Below are 16,100 nucleotides of genomic sequence, written 5' to 3'. Positions count from 1 at the left end.
ACATAGAACATGGTATGCTTATGTTTTAATACATAATGAGCAGCTAGTAAACGTGTCTGCTAAACATAAGAAAACCTAGAATTTGGTCTGGATCACCTTGGATAGTTGATTCTGACAGTTTCAGAATTAGTTGGTTATTTTTTCTGTTTTGATGTTTGGTTGGTTCTAAAGGCAAAATGGCTCTTGGCTAAGAGGTGGCCCTCGGTCCCTGAGACTAAGACTGGATAATGAATATAAATCTGTGTCCCCGTTTTGAGGGGTTTTAATGTTATATAAAGGTAAAAATAGAAAAAATAATTTGTTACCCTTATGTAAAGTCAGTTTTTAAAATTTATATTTTTCAAGTGATTTATTTTCCTTTGTTAAATCCAGAAGTCATGTAGAATAAAATTAAATGAAGTTCGGTTGATACCTCTTGCTCCAAAACCAACAAGCTGTCATGACTCAGCCCATCTGACTCCATCCCTAACGTTTATTTCCCTCGATTCCTGGACGTGGCGGGTGGACAATGAGACTCGTGTCTGTCTTCGGTCCAGATGTGGTTTTAAACTTGGATCGGGCTTGTTGTCTTTGCTATTCAGTTGGTTTGGTGAGTGGACCCAAAATCTTCAGGACAACCTGAATGTCAACCACCTGTCCTGTGTAAGTTGTATTTGTGTTCTGTTTCAGTTATGCTTGGCTGCCTTTTCTTTCACTTACTAGTGATTCTTGTGTGCATCTATCTCATTAGCTTAACAGTCTCTCTCTGCATTGAGTTAGCATGTACTTCATTTGGTTTCTTAGTTCTTTCCTGGTTTTAACAGTTCAAGAAGTACTACTGTAGGAATGCTTGTTCACTACTGGATTCCCTAGCTTCTGGTCTCGGGCCAGGAAGATGATAGGTGTACAGAAAGTTTTTGTACAACAAATGCATCAAACAACTGGGGTTTATCTGGTTGCCTCCCAGTTTCCCACCTATAATGCTGAATGGGGCCGTGTAGTAAAGGAAGTGATTGGTTCTCGGTTCAGTCGCTCCAGGTAACCAAGGTGCTCTAAGGTCCTTTGTAGTCGCCACGTTTCTGCATGCTGACTACATGCTGACTTGTGTATGTGCACAAAACTAGGCTGTATATTATGCCGTCTCAGTGGGAATGTGGAGAGTTGAATCAGTGGTTGTTGCAGTTACTTAGAATTATAGTACATAACAGAACCACTCTCCAACAAGATTTATTTTTGCTGACTGCACTTGAGTAGTTCATTTTCTCTCTACAGAGCATCATCAGGGGGCAACTTTGAAGGCTGGGGACTAGACTCAGGTGGTCAGTGCTGGATGGGACTTCAGCTGGGATGTGGCCAGAACTCTGCCTAGACTTGGCTCCATAGCATCATGGCTGGGTTTTAAGAATTAGTTTTATCATTTTTAAGTCATCTCTTCTGTACTCTATTGGTTACAGTCAAACCCACCAAAGTTTAATGGGAGAGGTCTCACCATCTTGCTGGAGAAATGATAAAGTTTGGGAAAGGTGAGAGGAACTGGAATCTTCTAGTGACCGTAATTTGTCTTTAGAAAATACAGTTGGCTGTAATAGTATTGATAAAATCTGCAAAAGTTTTCCCAAATACGTTAAAACACGAAGAAAGGTTAAATTATATATTGTATGCCTATCTATGGAGAAAGAATGTTTTACTTTATCATACTGCACTCATAATTCAAATTTATCTGGACCATCAAGATTATGAAGGTCAGACGTGGTGGCTCAGACAGTAAAGAATCCCCCTGGAATGTGGGAGATCTGGGTTTGATCCCTGGGTTGGGAAGATCCCCTGGAGGAGGGCATGGCTACCCACTCAAGTATTCCTGGAGAATCCCCATGGACAGAGGTGCCTGGCAGGCTACAGTCTGTGGGGTTGCAAAGATTACCAAATATACACATAATTAGATCATTCTGGACCATGATAATGTCAAACTTGATTGGTAAAAGAACTTTAAATGCTAAGTATAAATGACCATCAAGTTCAGATGAACTGCCGCACTCCAGGCTCTCCTGTCCTGACATTTTTTAGCATAATTTCTGTTGTCATTTCAAAAGTCCCACTTTTGAAAGCATCCATCTTGTTGAAAACTGTTTGCTACTGCTAACAAGAGTAAGCAAAAATTGTATGGAAAGAATTGTAATCTAACAGGAACAAAAAGGTAGGCAACATTTCTCTATTGATGTTCAGTCACTCTGTTGTGTCCAACTCTTTGCAACCTCATGGACTGCAGCACACCAGGCCTCCCTGTCCCATCACCGAGTCCTGGAGTCCACCGTTGAGTTGGTGATGCCATCCAACAATCTCATCCTCTCGTCCCCTTCTGCCTGCAGTCTTTTCCAGCATCAGGTCTTTGCCAATGGAGTGGGTTCTTTGCGTTAGTATCAGAGTTTCAACTTCAGCATCAGTCCTTCCAATGAATATTCAGGACAGATTTCCTTTAGGAGGGACTGGTTACAATCATACCATAAAGTATACATTTCTCTTCAAAGGATGGGTATGATCCATAGTTAGAAGTTCAGAAGGAAGTTTCATTGCTGTACTGCTTGTATTTCAAATTAGGTAAGAATTTGCATTGTAAATCTTCATCAGCATCTTTGAGAAAACCCAAATGTGTTTTCAGATATTTAAGATAATAGGACTAATGTTTTACTTAGTACTAATTGAGGATGGTAATTCCCTCTCCGTATGTTACACAGTTGATCTGTGTTGGAGTCTGTTTGCTGTCAGCTGTTTTGGCCTTTGCCTGTGTTCTCACCTGTGAGTTTCATCCTCTGCTGCGTTTGACACATGGCTTCCATATTTACAGTAGCTTTCTTGTCTGAAATCACTGCTGCCACTCTTACCCATGGTGTGCAGGTTTTGGACAGCAGGGAGCGCGAAAGCAGGCAAAATTCACATGCCGTCCTAAGGGATAGCTCGATCAGTGCTTCCAGCATGGGGGCACAGAGTGGGGCAGGGATCTTGTTAATGTTGGACCCTGGGTATCTAAAGCCAAAGTGGAATTTGTTGAACGAAGGCTGGGATCACAGCCACGTCAGCTGTGCATGCTGAAGAGCTTCAGGTCTAGAAAAGGATTGAGGACACCCTGGAAAACAGGAAACAGCTGCATTTTGGAAGTAAGTAAAGCAGTTCCAGAAAGGTAGCTTAGGCGTACAGCCTGAGGATGACTTCTGACTGGAGTCTCATCCATGACCCAGGGCTCTTCTTTTAACTATCCTAGCAGTGTTTTTCCCAGAACCCCTGCTCGCATAAGAGAGACTGAGACAATGACAATTAAGCAAAAAGGTAGAGTCTCGTTAGAAACAGGAACTACCAAGTGCTCCAGCTGTCTGACCTGTCAAAGGATTGTTAAATCCTGATTGTTAAATCGTAGTCATGAGTTGCATGGCGGTTTTGCTGTTGCCTCAAAGATGAGGGTTTGCTTTTCCTGTTAGGTTTAGTGGCAGTATGTAAGATTGCCCTAAAAAGTTCTATCTTGGTTAAAATGTGTTTTAATCTTTCTGAGCCTGGCCATGCATAGAGTTCTCTCTTTTGCTCTTGGTTTTCTGTCAGTTGCCCTGTCATCTTTGAGCCATCCTCCACCTTCCTATCCTTGGTCTTTAAAACCCAAGTTCCTCTTCTAAAGTAACCTTGCATTTTATCACATCACCCAAGCAACTTTATCATACCATCTTTCCCCTTTATCCTTAAATTTTTGGAGTTACCTATACTCACTGTTGGTACATTTCTTCCTTTACCACCTAAAAAACCCTTTGCTCATTAACTGATTTACTCATTTTTTGGCAGGTACCAGTAATGATCAAACAAACAGCTGTTCTCAGACTGTGTGCTATGTTGGAAAAAGAGTTCCCCGTGTAATTTAGCCCCTTCACAGAGGTTTGCAGACTGGCTATCCATGAACTATTTGAGTTGTAAACAACAGAAGCATTTACCCAGTTCGGGTAGAATTGGACTTAGAACATTAGGTGTTTAAGGCTCTTACTGGAAGGCAGAGGCTAATCTGCCAGCGCGATGCTCTAAGTTTAAAAAGTGACGGTGCTCCCACTGTCTGCTGCTGGCGTACCTGGTGCTTCTCTGCTTCCACTGCTGGAATCCAGAGTGTCGTAATTTTGCCTATTCAAATGCAGCCAATACAGAGCTGAACCTCTGCTCTGTTCCATTCACCCTCATATTTCCATTTATCACTTAAAAGGTGTTCTTACCCTGGTAAGTGTCTTTAATGAATATCAGATTCTCCTGGACTCAGTTGCTGACTGTCTTCAGTAAAATGTCTTTAGCCTGTGTACCCTGTTTTGAATGTTAGTGTATTTCCAGCCAGAGCTAACATTTAGTCTCAGTTTAAGCACTCTCAGTTTGCACTTAATCAGCAGTCTCCACCAAGAACACTGTGCTCCTAGGTACAGTGATGGAAAGTACTAACCCCAAATATTAACTACGTAGCAGACTGGAGGTAGTGCAGTATGATTAGGAAGGAATTAACTCAGCCTGAAGAAAGCTAAGAGGGGAATATACATTGGAAAAGTGAAATGTTACTGAGGATTTAGAAAAGACAGAACAAGTAGACAAGTGACGGTGGGTTGTGCGGAAGGAACTGGAAATGGAAGCAGGGCTTTACAGTCCTGCGGATAGCTTTCCATGCTAGAGCGAGGAGTTAGGATGCTCTCTCATGTGGACAGGAGGTTGGATGTTTCCTGTTTGTGGACTCAAATGGTTGGATTCAAGTAGTATTACAAGAGCATGAGTGAGAAATGAGAACCTAAAAATTTGGGTTATTGGCAGAAAGGACAGACAGCTGATTGACAGTGCTGTCTGTGAACCGGTTACAGTGACTTGTGAATTACTGTTGACTGTAAATCGCTCTAAGCTGTGTTATACAGATTGGTCACTAGGAGGCACACTTCATCAATTTACGGCAAAAAGGAAGGGAAGTAGAGGGCCACATCTGTGAAAATCAGATAGCTCTGTATACAGTCTTAAGAGCTGTTTATTAAGCTTTTCAACTTGGCATTTTTATACAGTATTTTTTACTGAATAGAGTGTTTTAAAATGAATGGTTAAGAAATCTAAAATGCAGTCTGAATGTGGGCCTTTATACACTGATGAAGGTGACCTGACTTGTATTTTCATGATTTACTTGGCTTTTGCTTTTAACTGTTTCTTAAAAGATATTTGAACTCTACCCACATCTTCGCTAATGACATTTTTCATGAGTTTGTTTATATTTCAAATTAGGAAGTCTATAGATTAAAAGCTTTACAGTCTGGTAATCAAGTATACACTAAAACTAAGTTCTGTTACATGTCTTTAAGCCAGTATTGATGAATGAAGTCTTAAGCAAGTATCTGACAGCCAGCTAAGAAACTGCTACCAATTCTGTTCCATTACTGTTTTTTTTTTTTTTTTTCTTAATTATTCTTACTAGCAAGCAATGGGCTTCCCTGATGGCTCAGATAGTAAGGAATCCGTCTGCAATGCCGGAGGCCTGGGTTTGAAGCCTGGGTTGGGAAGGTCTCCTGGAGAAGGGACCGGCTACCCACTCCAGTATTCTTGCCTGGGGAGTCCCATGGACAGAGGAGCCTGGTGGGCTACAGAGTCAGACGTGACTAAGTGACTTTAAAAGAAAAGCAATAGTGTGATATATAAATACCTCTCAATATTAAGTTGCATGTTGCTCGGTAAAAGGCTTGTGGGACTTATTTTCAATAGCATTTGTAGGTTATTAAAAAAAATCCACAGCGTTAGTCACTCGGTTGTGTTCAACTCTCTGACCTCATGGGCTGTAGCCCACCGACTCCTCTGTCCGTGAAATTCTCCAGGGAATTCTGGTAGGCCAGGGGTTAAGCCTCCATTTCCCTTGCAGGGGGTGTAGGTTCCATCCCTGTTTGGGGAATGAAGGTCCTGCATGCCACACTGTGCAGCCAAAAAATAGCAAACTTTACAGAAAAAGTTCAGAGAGGCCTACCATGTATAGTATTGAATCTATTTTTAAAACTAATACCAAATACATGTATTAGTATGGCAGGTTTTAGAAGTTCTTTTCATAAAGTTTTTTTACAGTTTGACAACTTTAAATAGGATGCATTATGAAAATCTGTCAAGTATTTAAAGACATTGATTTTCTTTTTATGACAGATACGGGCTTTTGTGTCAATTTAAAATTTCTACATATGTTGAACTTCTGTGTCAAGAAATGTATTAGGTGATCAGGACACATCAGAACAATGATCTTTGCCCTCTTGAGCTACATTGTCTAGGAATGGGAACAAAAATAAGCAGTAGGCATTATAAATTATTCATATTTATTATGAAGGTAGGAGGTAATACTGATACATGCTGTGAGGAAAATTAAGGGAAATTTGTGGTTGCAGTTTTAGAGTGATCATGAAAGTCTTCGTTGAAATGACATTTGAGCAAAGATGAAGAAAGTGATTGGGATGACTTAGAGATTATAATATAGATGATAAGACAGCAAGGGTAGGATCAGGGAGGCAAGTTAGGAGGCCATGGTGGTAATTCAGGGGAGAGATGATCTGGGTGGTAATGAAGCAGAGAGAGATGAACAGAATATAGGTGTAATTTGAAGGCATAACTGATGGGATTTCTTGACAGCTTGTGGTTTGAGTACTGGAAAGTGAGTCAAGGGTTTGTGCAAGGCAGGCATGCTTCTAAACATTTCCCGTCCTGGGGTAAGTGTGCAATGGAGACACCAATGATTAAATATCTTAAAACTTTCGTTCACTGAAAATATGTCCCATGCTTCTGTTTTGCCAAATACACCTTCATAAATACGTGGAAGGCCAGGTTTGAATTTTGGATCCTTAAAAGTCCTGTGCCAGAACCTTCCTTACAAGCGACCTGGTCCTCTGCCTGTGTCCCGCCTTGCTTCTCCTGCCTCTGATTTGTATGGCAGGGGGCCTCATGCACATTTGTGTGAACACCTTAGCCTGCATGCTCGAAATCTGTCCTCTTCCCTTACACACCAGTGCACACAGTGGTGATAGAAATCGCCGAGGTCATTTTGACGGGATGTTTGGAACCCTGAATACTTGGAGTGCAGTTTAGAGTGAATATGAATTCCAGATAGATGGGTAATGGTTCTTCAGAGCTCAGGGCTTCTCTGTTTTAAGGGCAGCACCGTTCCATGGGTTTCGGTTTGAGCAGCTGTACAGATAAAATTGCCGTGTACTGAGAAGGGATTGTAGGTAGGTAGAATAGGTTAGGGTGAGGAGATAAGCACATATTTGAGGTCTCTGTTAGACACCCAATAGTAGAAGGAAAAAGAAAAAATGCAACTTATATTAACAGTGGCCTGGAATATGTAAAAGCTGAAGGCAGTTTTTCACTACAGCTATACTAACCAGCGAAGTCTCTTCAAAAACCACAAACTTTAAATGACTCCAGACCCTTACTGAACCGATTCTGTCTAGGAATTAGGATAAATAGCCTATGGACAATCAAGCCAATTGTATATAAGCCTATGGATTCCATCCTATCCAGCACACTATCATTTATTTTTCTAGCAAAACCTCTAGGAACTCTGCTTTCTGTGACCAATAAATCCCCTCAGACTTTTCCCTCTAATAAACTACTCACCAGTATATGTTCCCTTGCCCAGGTTGTTGCCATTTTTATTTTTTAACGTTGGTGATTGATAGTTTTATTTTTTAGTAACAGTTGGATATAATTTGGGGAGTCTTGGACATACAGATGTTATTGAGAATAACACTGGATGAGATCATCATGGGAGTGAGTAGAACCACGGGTTGCACTTTGGGGCAGTCATTAAAAGATTGGGAAGAGGAAGCATCTGTAGAGGAATCAGACCATGTGACTAGGGAGGGAGAAAGAAAGCTAAGTGATGTTCTTGAAGCCAGTGAAGAACTATTCCAGAGCAGAAGGTGACCAGCTCTGTCAGATGCTGCTGATAGACAACTTGATGCAGTTGACTGTAATGTCCGTTTTGACTTAGCCGTTTCAGACTTGTTTACCAGAGCAATGGATTACTTAGCTTTCTAAACTTCAGTAATTTTTAAGTGACATTTGTAGGTTTTCATTATATACACTTGAAGTTGTGGGGGAGAGGAAGGAGGGCAGTTATTTCCTGTTATTTTCTGTGAAATAAATTGTCTTTACAAATGGTAATATGGCCATTTTTATGAGTTGGTGGTGACTGGTGAAGTTAAGATTTCTGTATTATATTACTGAAATTTCCAGTAATCACTTGCACTGTGGTTGGAGAGCTTCCCAAGTGGCACAGTGGTAAAGAACATGTCTGCCAGTGTAGGAGAGACAGGTTCGATCCCCTGGAGGAAGCGGCAACACACTCCAGAATTCTTGCCTGGAGAATCCCATAGACTGAGGAGCCTGGTCCATGGGGTTGCAAAGACTGCAGCCACAAGAGCACGCTCACAGGTGGTTGGAGAAGGCAAACTGGACTACCGGACTGTTCACCAAGCTATCAAATAGCCAACTGAAAATTCTGATTTTTAAAGTCTCTAGTTATATAAGAAGTGCTTTTGAAAATCACGCTGTTTGGTTAGACATTTTTAAGTAATTGAGATAAAATGCATTTGATGCATCCTGATAAACTGCAGGTTAGATAACACCAAAACATTCAGTTTCTCTTAAGAAAATGGGTTGGGTTGCCAGAAGATGTCTTACTTATAGCCAGTCAATTTTGTATTGTATCATTTTTCCATATGAAATATCTTTCCCCACTACACCTGCCTCAGAGACTGGAAGCATCCTTTCTAAAGGAGCTGAAGAATGGCATTCTGTTAAAAAGATGAACAGCTGGTCATGTGGAAATTCTTTGGAATGCTCACTTGTCCTGCAAAGGCAGGGGGAAAACAGATACCAGGTGTAGTGTTTGTCATTGTTACACAGAATTGTCTTACTAGAGATCTTTACATGATTTTAATCGCCTTTCTCCTACCAAGACTGCTCATCTATCAACAGTGTGAAGGCCCTGAGGATGCTAAGGGCAGTTCAGTGGGTGTCAGGACTGCGCTGGAATTGTTTTCTGTGCTGAAACATTGTTCCTTTCATCAAGATTCGAGACCCTCCCGTGATTAAAAGTTATCCTTTGTTCTCGATTACCTTGGGATGAACCTCAAATTTCTTAAGCGTGACACAAAGAATTTGACTCTTGAGAGGTTCTCCAAGCTCATGTGTCGCTTCTTCCCCCTTGAATTCTTTGTTCCAGCTAGATGACAGACACTACAGATGAACTCAGCTCTCCTTCCTTCTTGGGCACAAGTAGCAGCCTTTCCTGTCACCCTGGCCGACTCCGACTTGTCCATCCCTCATTTCTTTCTTTTGTGTAATTCATAGTTTTCAGGGTGGGTATATAGTTGGGATTCTCTAGTACATTTCCTTAAGAGGTTTGGTTTCGGTTTATGCTCTTTAATCTTTGTTTCCCAGAGTTTCTATAGAAATTGCTTAAATGGAGTAGGAGGGAGCTAGGGGCGAGCACAGAATGACCTTCCCCAGGGTTACAGATAAGTGAGATTAGGAGAGATATGACCTGTTGGGCGTTTGCAAAGGGACGGGTCCGCGGAGGCCAACCCACCCTTCGGAGGTTAACCCACCCTTCGGAGGTTAAAGTGCGGAATCTCAGAACCGGATGTTACCGCAATTTGCAGGCTGTACGGATGGGTCACGAGGAAGCCTAAGGGCTTGTGTCACGTAAGATAAGGAGTGCTTGCGCTCCAGGCTCGAAAAAAGGAAGGCGAAATGTCATTTCTAGTGGGTTCCCTTCTATCCACTCCAAAAGGGACAGACGGTTGCTCTTAACAATCGCGCGCTCTAAGAAGAGCTGGGTAGTGGCCGTAAGCGAGTGTGAGTGTAAAGACACCATTTCCTCTCGCCCTTTGCGCACTAAGATGTCTACGTGGGGTCCGGGGGAGGCACAGTTCGCGGGACTCCGCGGCGTGCGAACCTCAGCCCCAGTTCCTCGCTGGCCCAGGCCTGGAGCGGGCTCTGCGAGATTTCGGAACCCAGCGCGAGTCCTCAGGGCGAGTTCCGGAGCGCAGAGGGTCCGCCTGGCGTGCCTGGCGGTCTGGCAACTGCGCCCGCTTGGGCAGTCCCGTGCCCACCCGAGGCTCTCCGCAGAGAGCCCCGCCGGGCGGAGAGGCGCGACGGCTGGAGATGGCCTCTCGGCGCCCTCTGCGCGTCGGCATTCTTCGCCCGGCAGTCGGGGCGCCCTCGGCCGCGGCCCCGGGCGGAGGAGACGAGTTTCCGGGGCTCGCGTCCCGGCCGCCAGCCTGGGGAAGGAGCGCGGAAGCGAGTGGGCGGCGGGAGGCGGGGCGCGGGGCGCGGGGGGCGTGGACCGGCCGGCTTTGGAAAGGCCCCAAGTGAATGAGGCGCGCGCCGGCGGCGGAGCGCCTCTCCGAGCTGGGCTTTCCCCCGCGGCGCGGGCGCCAGGAGCCGCCTTTTCCGCTGGGTGTCACTCGGGGGTGGGGGATATGGCCCATTCAAAAGCGCCGCGAGGGGGCCCGGCCAGTGCCCTTCAGTGAGCGCTCGCAAGAGGACGGCAGAGCCCCGGCGGCTCGCAGCTCCGGGACCTTGTGGCGCATCAGGACGCGGCTGCCCTGCTGCCCGGACCCCGAGCCGCCGCCGCCGCCGCCGCCGCCCTGCTTTCTGCGCGTTAGCCTCCTCTGCGCGCTCCGGCCCGGAGGCCGCGGGAGCCGTTGGGGCGAGGACGGCGCGCGGCTGCTGCTGCTGCCCCCGACCCGGGCGGCTGGAAGCGGAGAGGCCGAGCCGAGCGGCGGCGCCCCCTATGCCGGGAGGATGTTGGAGAGCAGCGGCTGCAAGGCGCTGAAGGAGGGCGTGTTGGAGAAGCGCAGCGACGGGCTGCTGCAGCTCTGGAAGAAGAAGTGCTGCATCCTCACCGAGGAGGGGCTGCTGCTCATCCCGCCCAAACAGCTGCAACACCACCAGCAGCAGCAGCAGCAACAGCAGCCCGGGCAGGGTTCGGTCGAGCCGTCCCAACCCGGAGGCCCCGCCGTGGCCAGCCTCGAGCCGCCGGTCAAGCTCAAGGAATTGCACTTTTCCAACATGAAGACCGTGGACTGCGTGGAGCGCAAGGGCAAGTACATGTACTTCACCGTGGTGATGGCTGAGGGCAAGGAGATCGACTTTCGGTGCCCGCAGGACCAGGGCTGGAACGCCGAGATCACGTTGCAGATGGTGCAGTACAAGAATCGCCAGGCCATCCTGGCGGTCAAGTCCACGCGGCAGAAGCAACAGCACTTGGTCCAGCAACAGCCTCCGCAGCCGCAGCCGCTTCAGCCCCAAAGCCAAGCCCAGCCGCAGCCTCAGTCCCAAGCCCAGCCGCAGCCCCAACCCAAACCGCAGCCCCAGCCCAAACCCCAGGCTCAGCCGAAGCCGCAGCCGCAGCCGCTTCATCCGTACCCGCATTCGCACCCGCACCCGCACCCGCATCCGCACGCGCACCCACTACCGCACCCGCACCCACCGCCGCTCTCGCAGGCGCACGGCCACCGGCTCCTCCGCAGCACCTCCAACTCGGCCTGAAGAGGGCAGCACCCGGCCCGAACGCGGTAAGGTCGGCGCGGGTCCGGGGAGCGGCTCTGGGGGTGTCAGAGCCGGAAGCCTGCTCACGGGTTCGGCTCTTGGGTGGGCAAGGGAGCAATGAACCTAGGTTTCTGGGAGGTGGAGAGAAGGGCACAGGCTGCAGGCAGCAGAGGCCGGGCGGGGAGGGCAGGCTGAGGAATGCGCGCTGGGCGGGAAGGTGTCCGCAGCGCCGCCGACCCGCCCGCGTCCAGGACGCGCGCCCCCGGCCCCGGCCGCGCCGCCGGCCGTCTCCTGGCGCGCTCGGCGCCGCTGGACTGCGGGCACTCGAGGGAGCGACCCCGGTGTTTGTCTTAGCTCCTTTGTCCGCGGGCCGGATGCCAAGAGAACTGGGCTGGTAGGAATCCGAGCTTCTCACTTCCGTCCGTGTCATTTCTTTTCAGGTTTTGGGGACCTGAGGAAGCGGGACGAGCACCTTTCTGTTGTCTTCACTTGGATCGAGAGCAAGTCTCCCCGCCCCGCACCAAATCAAGTAGTTTGAACAGAACCCGTCTGATAACTCGTGATTCCACTTATTTTCTGCATACTCTTCTTCACAATGCAGGAAAAATTTTGAGTCCAGAAGGCTTTATTTATGAACCTTTGAGAGGATCTTCCAGTTTGGTGGACCTTCTAGGAGGGATGATGTACTGTAATTTTATTTTAATGTATTTGACTTATTATTTATTAGTTTTTTTTTTTCTAATGCTTGTTCTGAGACATTTCTGAATGTAGGCCATTTTCCAGAAAAGATACTTTATTTTCGAAAGCCTATCCTTAGTAAGTTGTAGTCTTGGGAAAGAAGAAAGAAAAAAAGGCGGTACAGAGGAACACAAGAATTTAATCCTTATTCCTAGGGCATTTTCAGAAGGTCTGACACTTCATTGTTATACCAGCTGGTTGAAATTAAACTCTGTGATATTATGTGGGGTTTTCGTTGTTTGTTTTTTTTAATTAGTTTTTTTCTCCTTAGACATGTATTTTGTGTAGAACTTTTAAAGAAGTTGAATGTTCAGAATGGTGTAATTATAAAAATCTAATTGCTTTTCTAAAAGGAAATCAATAGTAATGATATCTAATTCAAAATATTTAATAACATAACCCAGTTGATGGCAAGATGACCGTATCCTGAATATACAGGAGAACTAGGAAAAGCCTTGCTTAGGTCATCTTTGTGTGGAAGGTTTAATAATGAGTTTTCTATGATTTCAGAGTATGAGTGCATTAGATGTTTCATTTCAAAAAACGTAGTGGGGGAAAAGAATTATGCCAGTTGTTTGAGAACATTTGTGCTTTTATCCACAGTAGAAATTACCCTTCTTCATGAGCTTGGCACACTTGATGTGAACTGCATTTCCTGGCCTTTTTTTTTTTACTTTGTTCTAGAAGCATATTCTAGAATCTCATAGTTTAAAATACAATTTGTGAATGTTTCAAAGGACTGAGAGTCATAGCTTTTTGTTTCCATCCTGAGAATGTTGACCAGAGCCCTGACTGTTCTGCTCTTTGTCGCTCTGTGAGAAATCCAAGGGTTATATGTTTTGTTGTTAGGTTAACTAAACTCAGAAATTGAAAAAGGAAGGACTGGATAAACACTGGATTTGCAGTAAGAAAACAACCCAGTCTTGTTTTAGCAGCAACTTTCAGGAGTCCGGGGGGTTGGTATGGTTGGGGGAAGAGGATGTGCTTTTAAAGGTAGAACAAACCCTCTTCTGTGTGAAATGAAAAGGATGGTCAAAATCCACAAGTGCAGATGCGACTTCAGTTTAAAAAAGAGCCATAGATGCTAGCAAATCGTCTTAGGGCTGAAAATCACTGCCTATCTTGCATGGGTTTACTAACAGCTCTCTGTTTTCCATTTTCCTTTTCACAAAGTCTTGATTACTATTTTTCCAGCTTCTAAATTGGAATGGTCAGCATTAGGCCACTGCTAAGTTCTATAGTCAGGAAATGAAAATAGAATTTCATGCTAGAGGCACCTTTATTCTCCCTCCATCTGAAAAGGAGTTTGAAGGTCAAATTGCTTCTCAGTGCAATATTTAAATGATGAAAATTTGAGATCCAAAGAAGTGGTGAAAAATAAAATTCACCCAAGGGGCAAGCAGAACTTACGTGGGCTCCCACGTAAAGGCAAAGTTGCAGTTGCGGAAAACAAACAAAAAAATATGATGCAGTTCAGAGAGCAGATCTCGAGTTCTTAAGGCAAGTTTGGTTTGATTTCTTTGAAACTACTGATGTGCTTTTTAATAATACCCCATTTCACTCTCATTTTAATAAATGCAGATCATATGACCCCATTAAACCTCAGCTTTTTTCTCAGATAAAAGGATTTTTTTTCAAATTCTTGTGCTATAAAAAAATTTAAATCTATGAATACTTTTAAGATTCAGGTAGGCTTTTAAAAGCACTTGCATGTTGTTAGCTTACAAAAGTATGCTTAGGTTCCCTCCTAGCTGCTAGAATTTTTTCTTTCTCACAATGGATCTGGCTCATAAGGTGGCCATCAGAATCATGGTTCCTTGTCCTATCTTTTCATAGCCCTTAGTCCTTGCTCTGCTATGATTGAGTTGACTCTCGTAGTGACTCTAGTCTGAACCCTTCTTAGTAATTGTGAAAACTCAGAAGTTAGAAGGGAGAGTAACGGGGTGGTTTTTATTATGTAACTAACACTTATTACGGCTTAATTATTCCAGAACAACAAACAAAAAAACAAGTGTACTTAACAACACACAACAACACAAAATAACAGGTGCAAATTATTGAATGTGTCGGTGGCTTTGTGTTACCTATAAGAAAACAATACGGGCCACCCAGGGTATTCTGGATAGCCTAGGGTCTTCCTAGGCGGCACAGTGGTAGAGAGCCCGCCTGCCAATGCAGGAGACGCGAGAATCACTATGTCTGGAAGATCCCCTGGAGGAGGGCATGGCAGCCCGCTCCAGTACCCTTGCCTGGAGAATCCACGGACAGAGGAGCCTCGTGGGCTACAGTCCCTGGGGTCGCAAAGAGCACACACACCTGAAAGGTTTTCTGAGGGCTGGCAAATCACCTTCATGGAGGAAGATAAAGATACACATCTTTCGACCCAAGAAACAGAAGGAAAGGGTAGGTCCAATAGAAAACCTACCTCTTAGATAAACATAAAATGTAAGAAGTTGGGAAATTAAAAGGAATGTTCCTTTTGGAAACAAGTTTTTGTCTTTGAACTTGTGTTCAAAGTGAGCTCAATAATATTTGTTGGGACAAATGAATGAAAGAAGGAAAAGATGTCTAATTTCTAGTACCCAGGAGACAGCTCCTCTGGCCGCACACAGTGCTTCCTTTGCTTGCTGTCATGCCATTCCCTGAGGACAACTAACGCTGGGACAGGCCATGCACCATGACGAAATTCCCTGGACATACTTTCGTAGTGGAGATCCACACAGATCTCTGTATGCCCGGAGTACTGAGGTCAGAGAGAACATGGATATAAAGGGCCCTTTCAAAACGAACATTTCCCTCATGGAGGAAGGGGGATTCTCTCATCATATTAGAAATCAAACCAACTTTATAATTTGGTTTCACATTTTTTTAAAAATAGAAGCGAAAGTAAAATGCAAGTTGCTCAGTTGTGTCCGACTCTGCGATGCCGTGGACTGTAGCCCCACCAGGCTCCTCTGTCCTTGGAATTCTCCGGCCAAGGATATTGGAGTGAGTTGCCATTTCCTTTTCCAAAACAAAAACAAAATGAAGCCCAGCTTGTTGCTGAGAAGAGTTCCTCTTGGGACTTCCCTGCTGGCCCAGTGGTTGAGACTGCACTTCCGATGCAAGGGGCGGAGGTTCAATCCCTGGTCAGGGAACTAACATCCCACATGGCCCAATATGCGGCCAAAAAGGTATTAAAAAAATAAAGAGTTCCTTTTAACACCTAAACACTGTTAGGAAGTCTGGCTTAAGTCGAGAGACCTGTTTTAACTCTCTTTTGCCAAACACTATGAAAATTTTCTCATTTAAAGCTGACACTATATGAGTGTATGAGTTCAAACACATCACTTATTTTCTGTCCCCTGGGAAAGTGAATTGGTTTTAATTTGGCTCCAAGTGTTTACACCGCCATATTCAGTGGCAGGTTTACAAGAGATCTAAGACCTGAATGAAACTGGAGCAATCTCGTAGAAAATAGAGCTTCATAGGTTGAGGATGGGCCTGAGAGCCTCTCTTCCTTTTTTAAAATAAATGTCAAATTAATTGGTTTTACTTTACCAACAAAATGTCTCAGTAGAATAAAATTTAAATTTGGAAATTATAGAGCTCAATATTGAATCCATCGATGATTTTTTTAAAGAGAAATACACTCTTTACCTAAAGCCACTTAAGATGTATTCATTGTAGAATTGCATTGGTTGGGTTTTATTTTTCTAAATTCTTGACAATTTAAAGGATGAATTTTGATCTGCAGTGCTGAACGGCCAATCTGGACTGACTTAAGACTGGATGACAAAGTGATGTGACTTTGCTGGCAGGATATCTGC

At 44.9% G+C, this 16,100-nt stretch overlaps 1 protein-coding gene across 1 annotated transcript; it reads left to right on the top strand.

Moving 5' to 3' along the window:
- The first annotated feature begins 9,322 nt into the window (after positions 1-9,322).
- On the top strand, positions 9,323-13,030 carry PHLDA1 (pleckstrin homology like domain family A member 1). The gene is made up of 2 exons (XM_069584059.1): positions 9,323-11,579; positions 11,994-13,030. The coding sequence occupies exon 1, from the start codon at positions 10,375-10,377 to the stop codon at positions 11,551-11,553; it is 1,179 nt and encodes a 392-aa protein (XP_069440160.1). The 5' UTR covers positions 9,323-10,374; the 3' UTR covers positions 11,554-11,579; positions 11,994-13,030.
- The last annotated feature ends 3,070 nt before the right edge of the window (positions 13,031-16,100 follow it).

This window comes from Ovis canadensis, chromosome 3 (assembly GCF_042477335.2).
Source record: "Ovis canadensis isolate MfBH-ARS-UI-01 breed Bighorn chromosome 3, ARS-UI_OviCan_v2, whole genome shotgun sequence".
In the NCBI taxonomy this organism is placed as follows: domain Eukaryota; kingdom Metazoa; phylum Chordata; class Mammalia; order Artiodactyla; family Bovidae; genus Ovis; species Ovis canadensis.
This window is presented reverse-complemented; position numbering and strand designations above follow the sequence as displayed.

Coding starts and splice junctions, on each gene's coding strand:
- PHLDA1 (XM_069584059.1), top strand. CDS start 10,375: ATGAGGCGCGCGCCGGCGGCGGAGCGCCTCTCCGAGCTGGGCTTTCCC.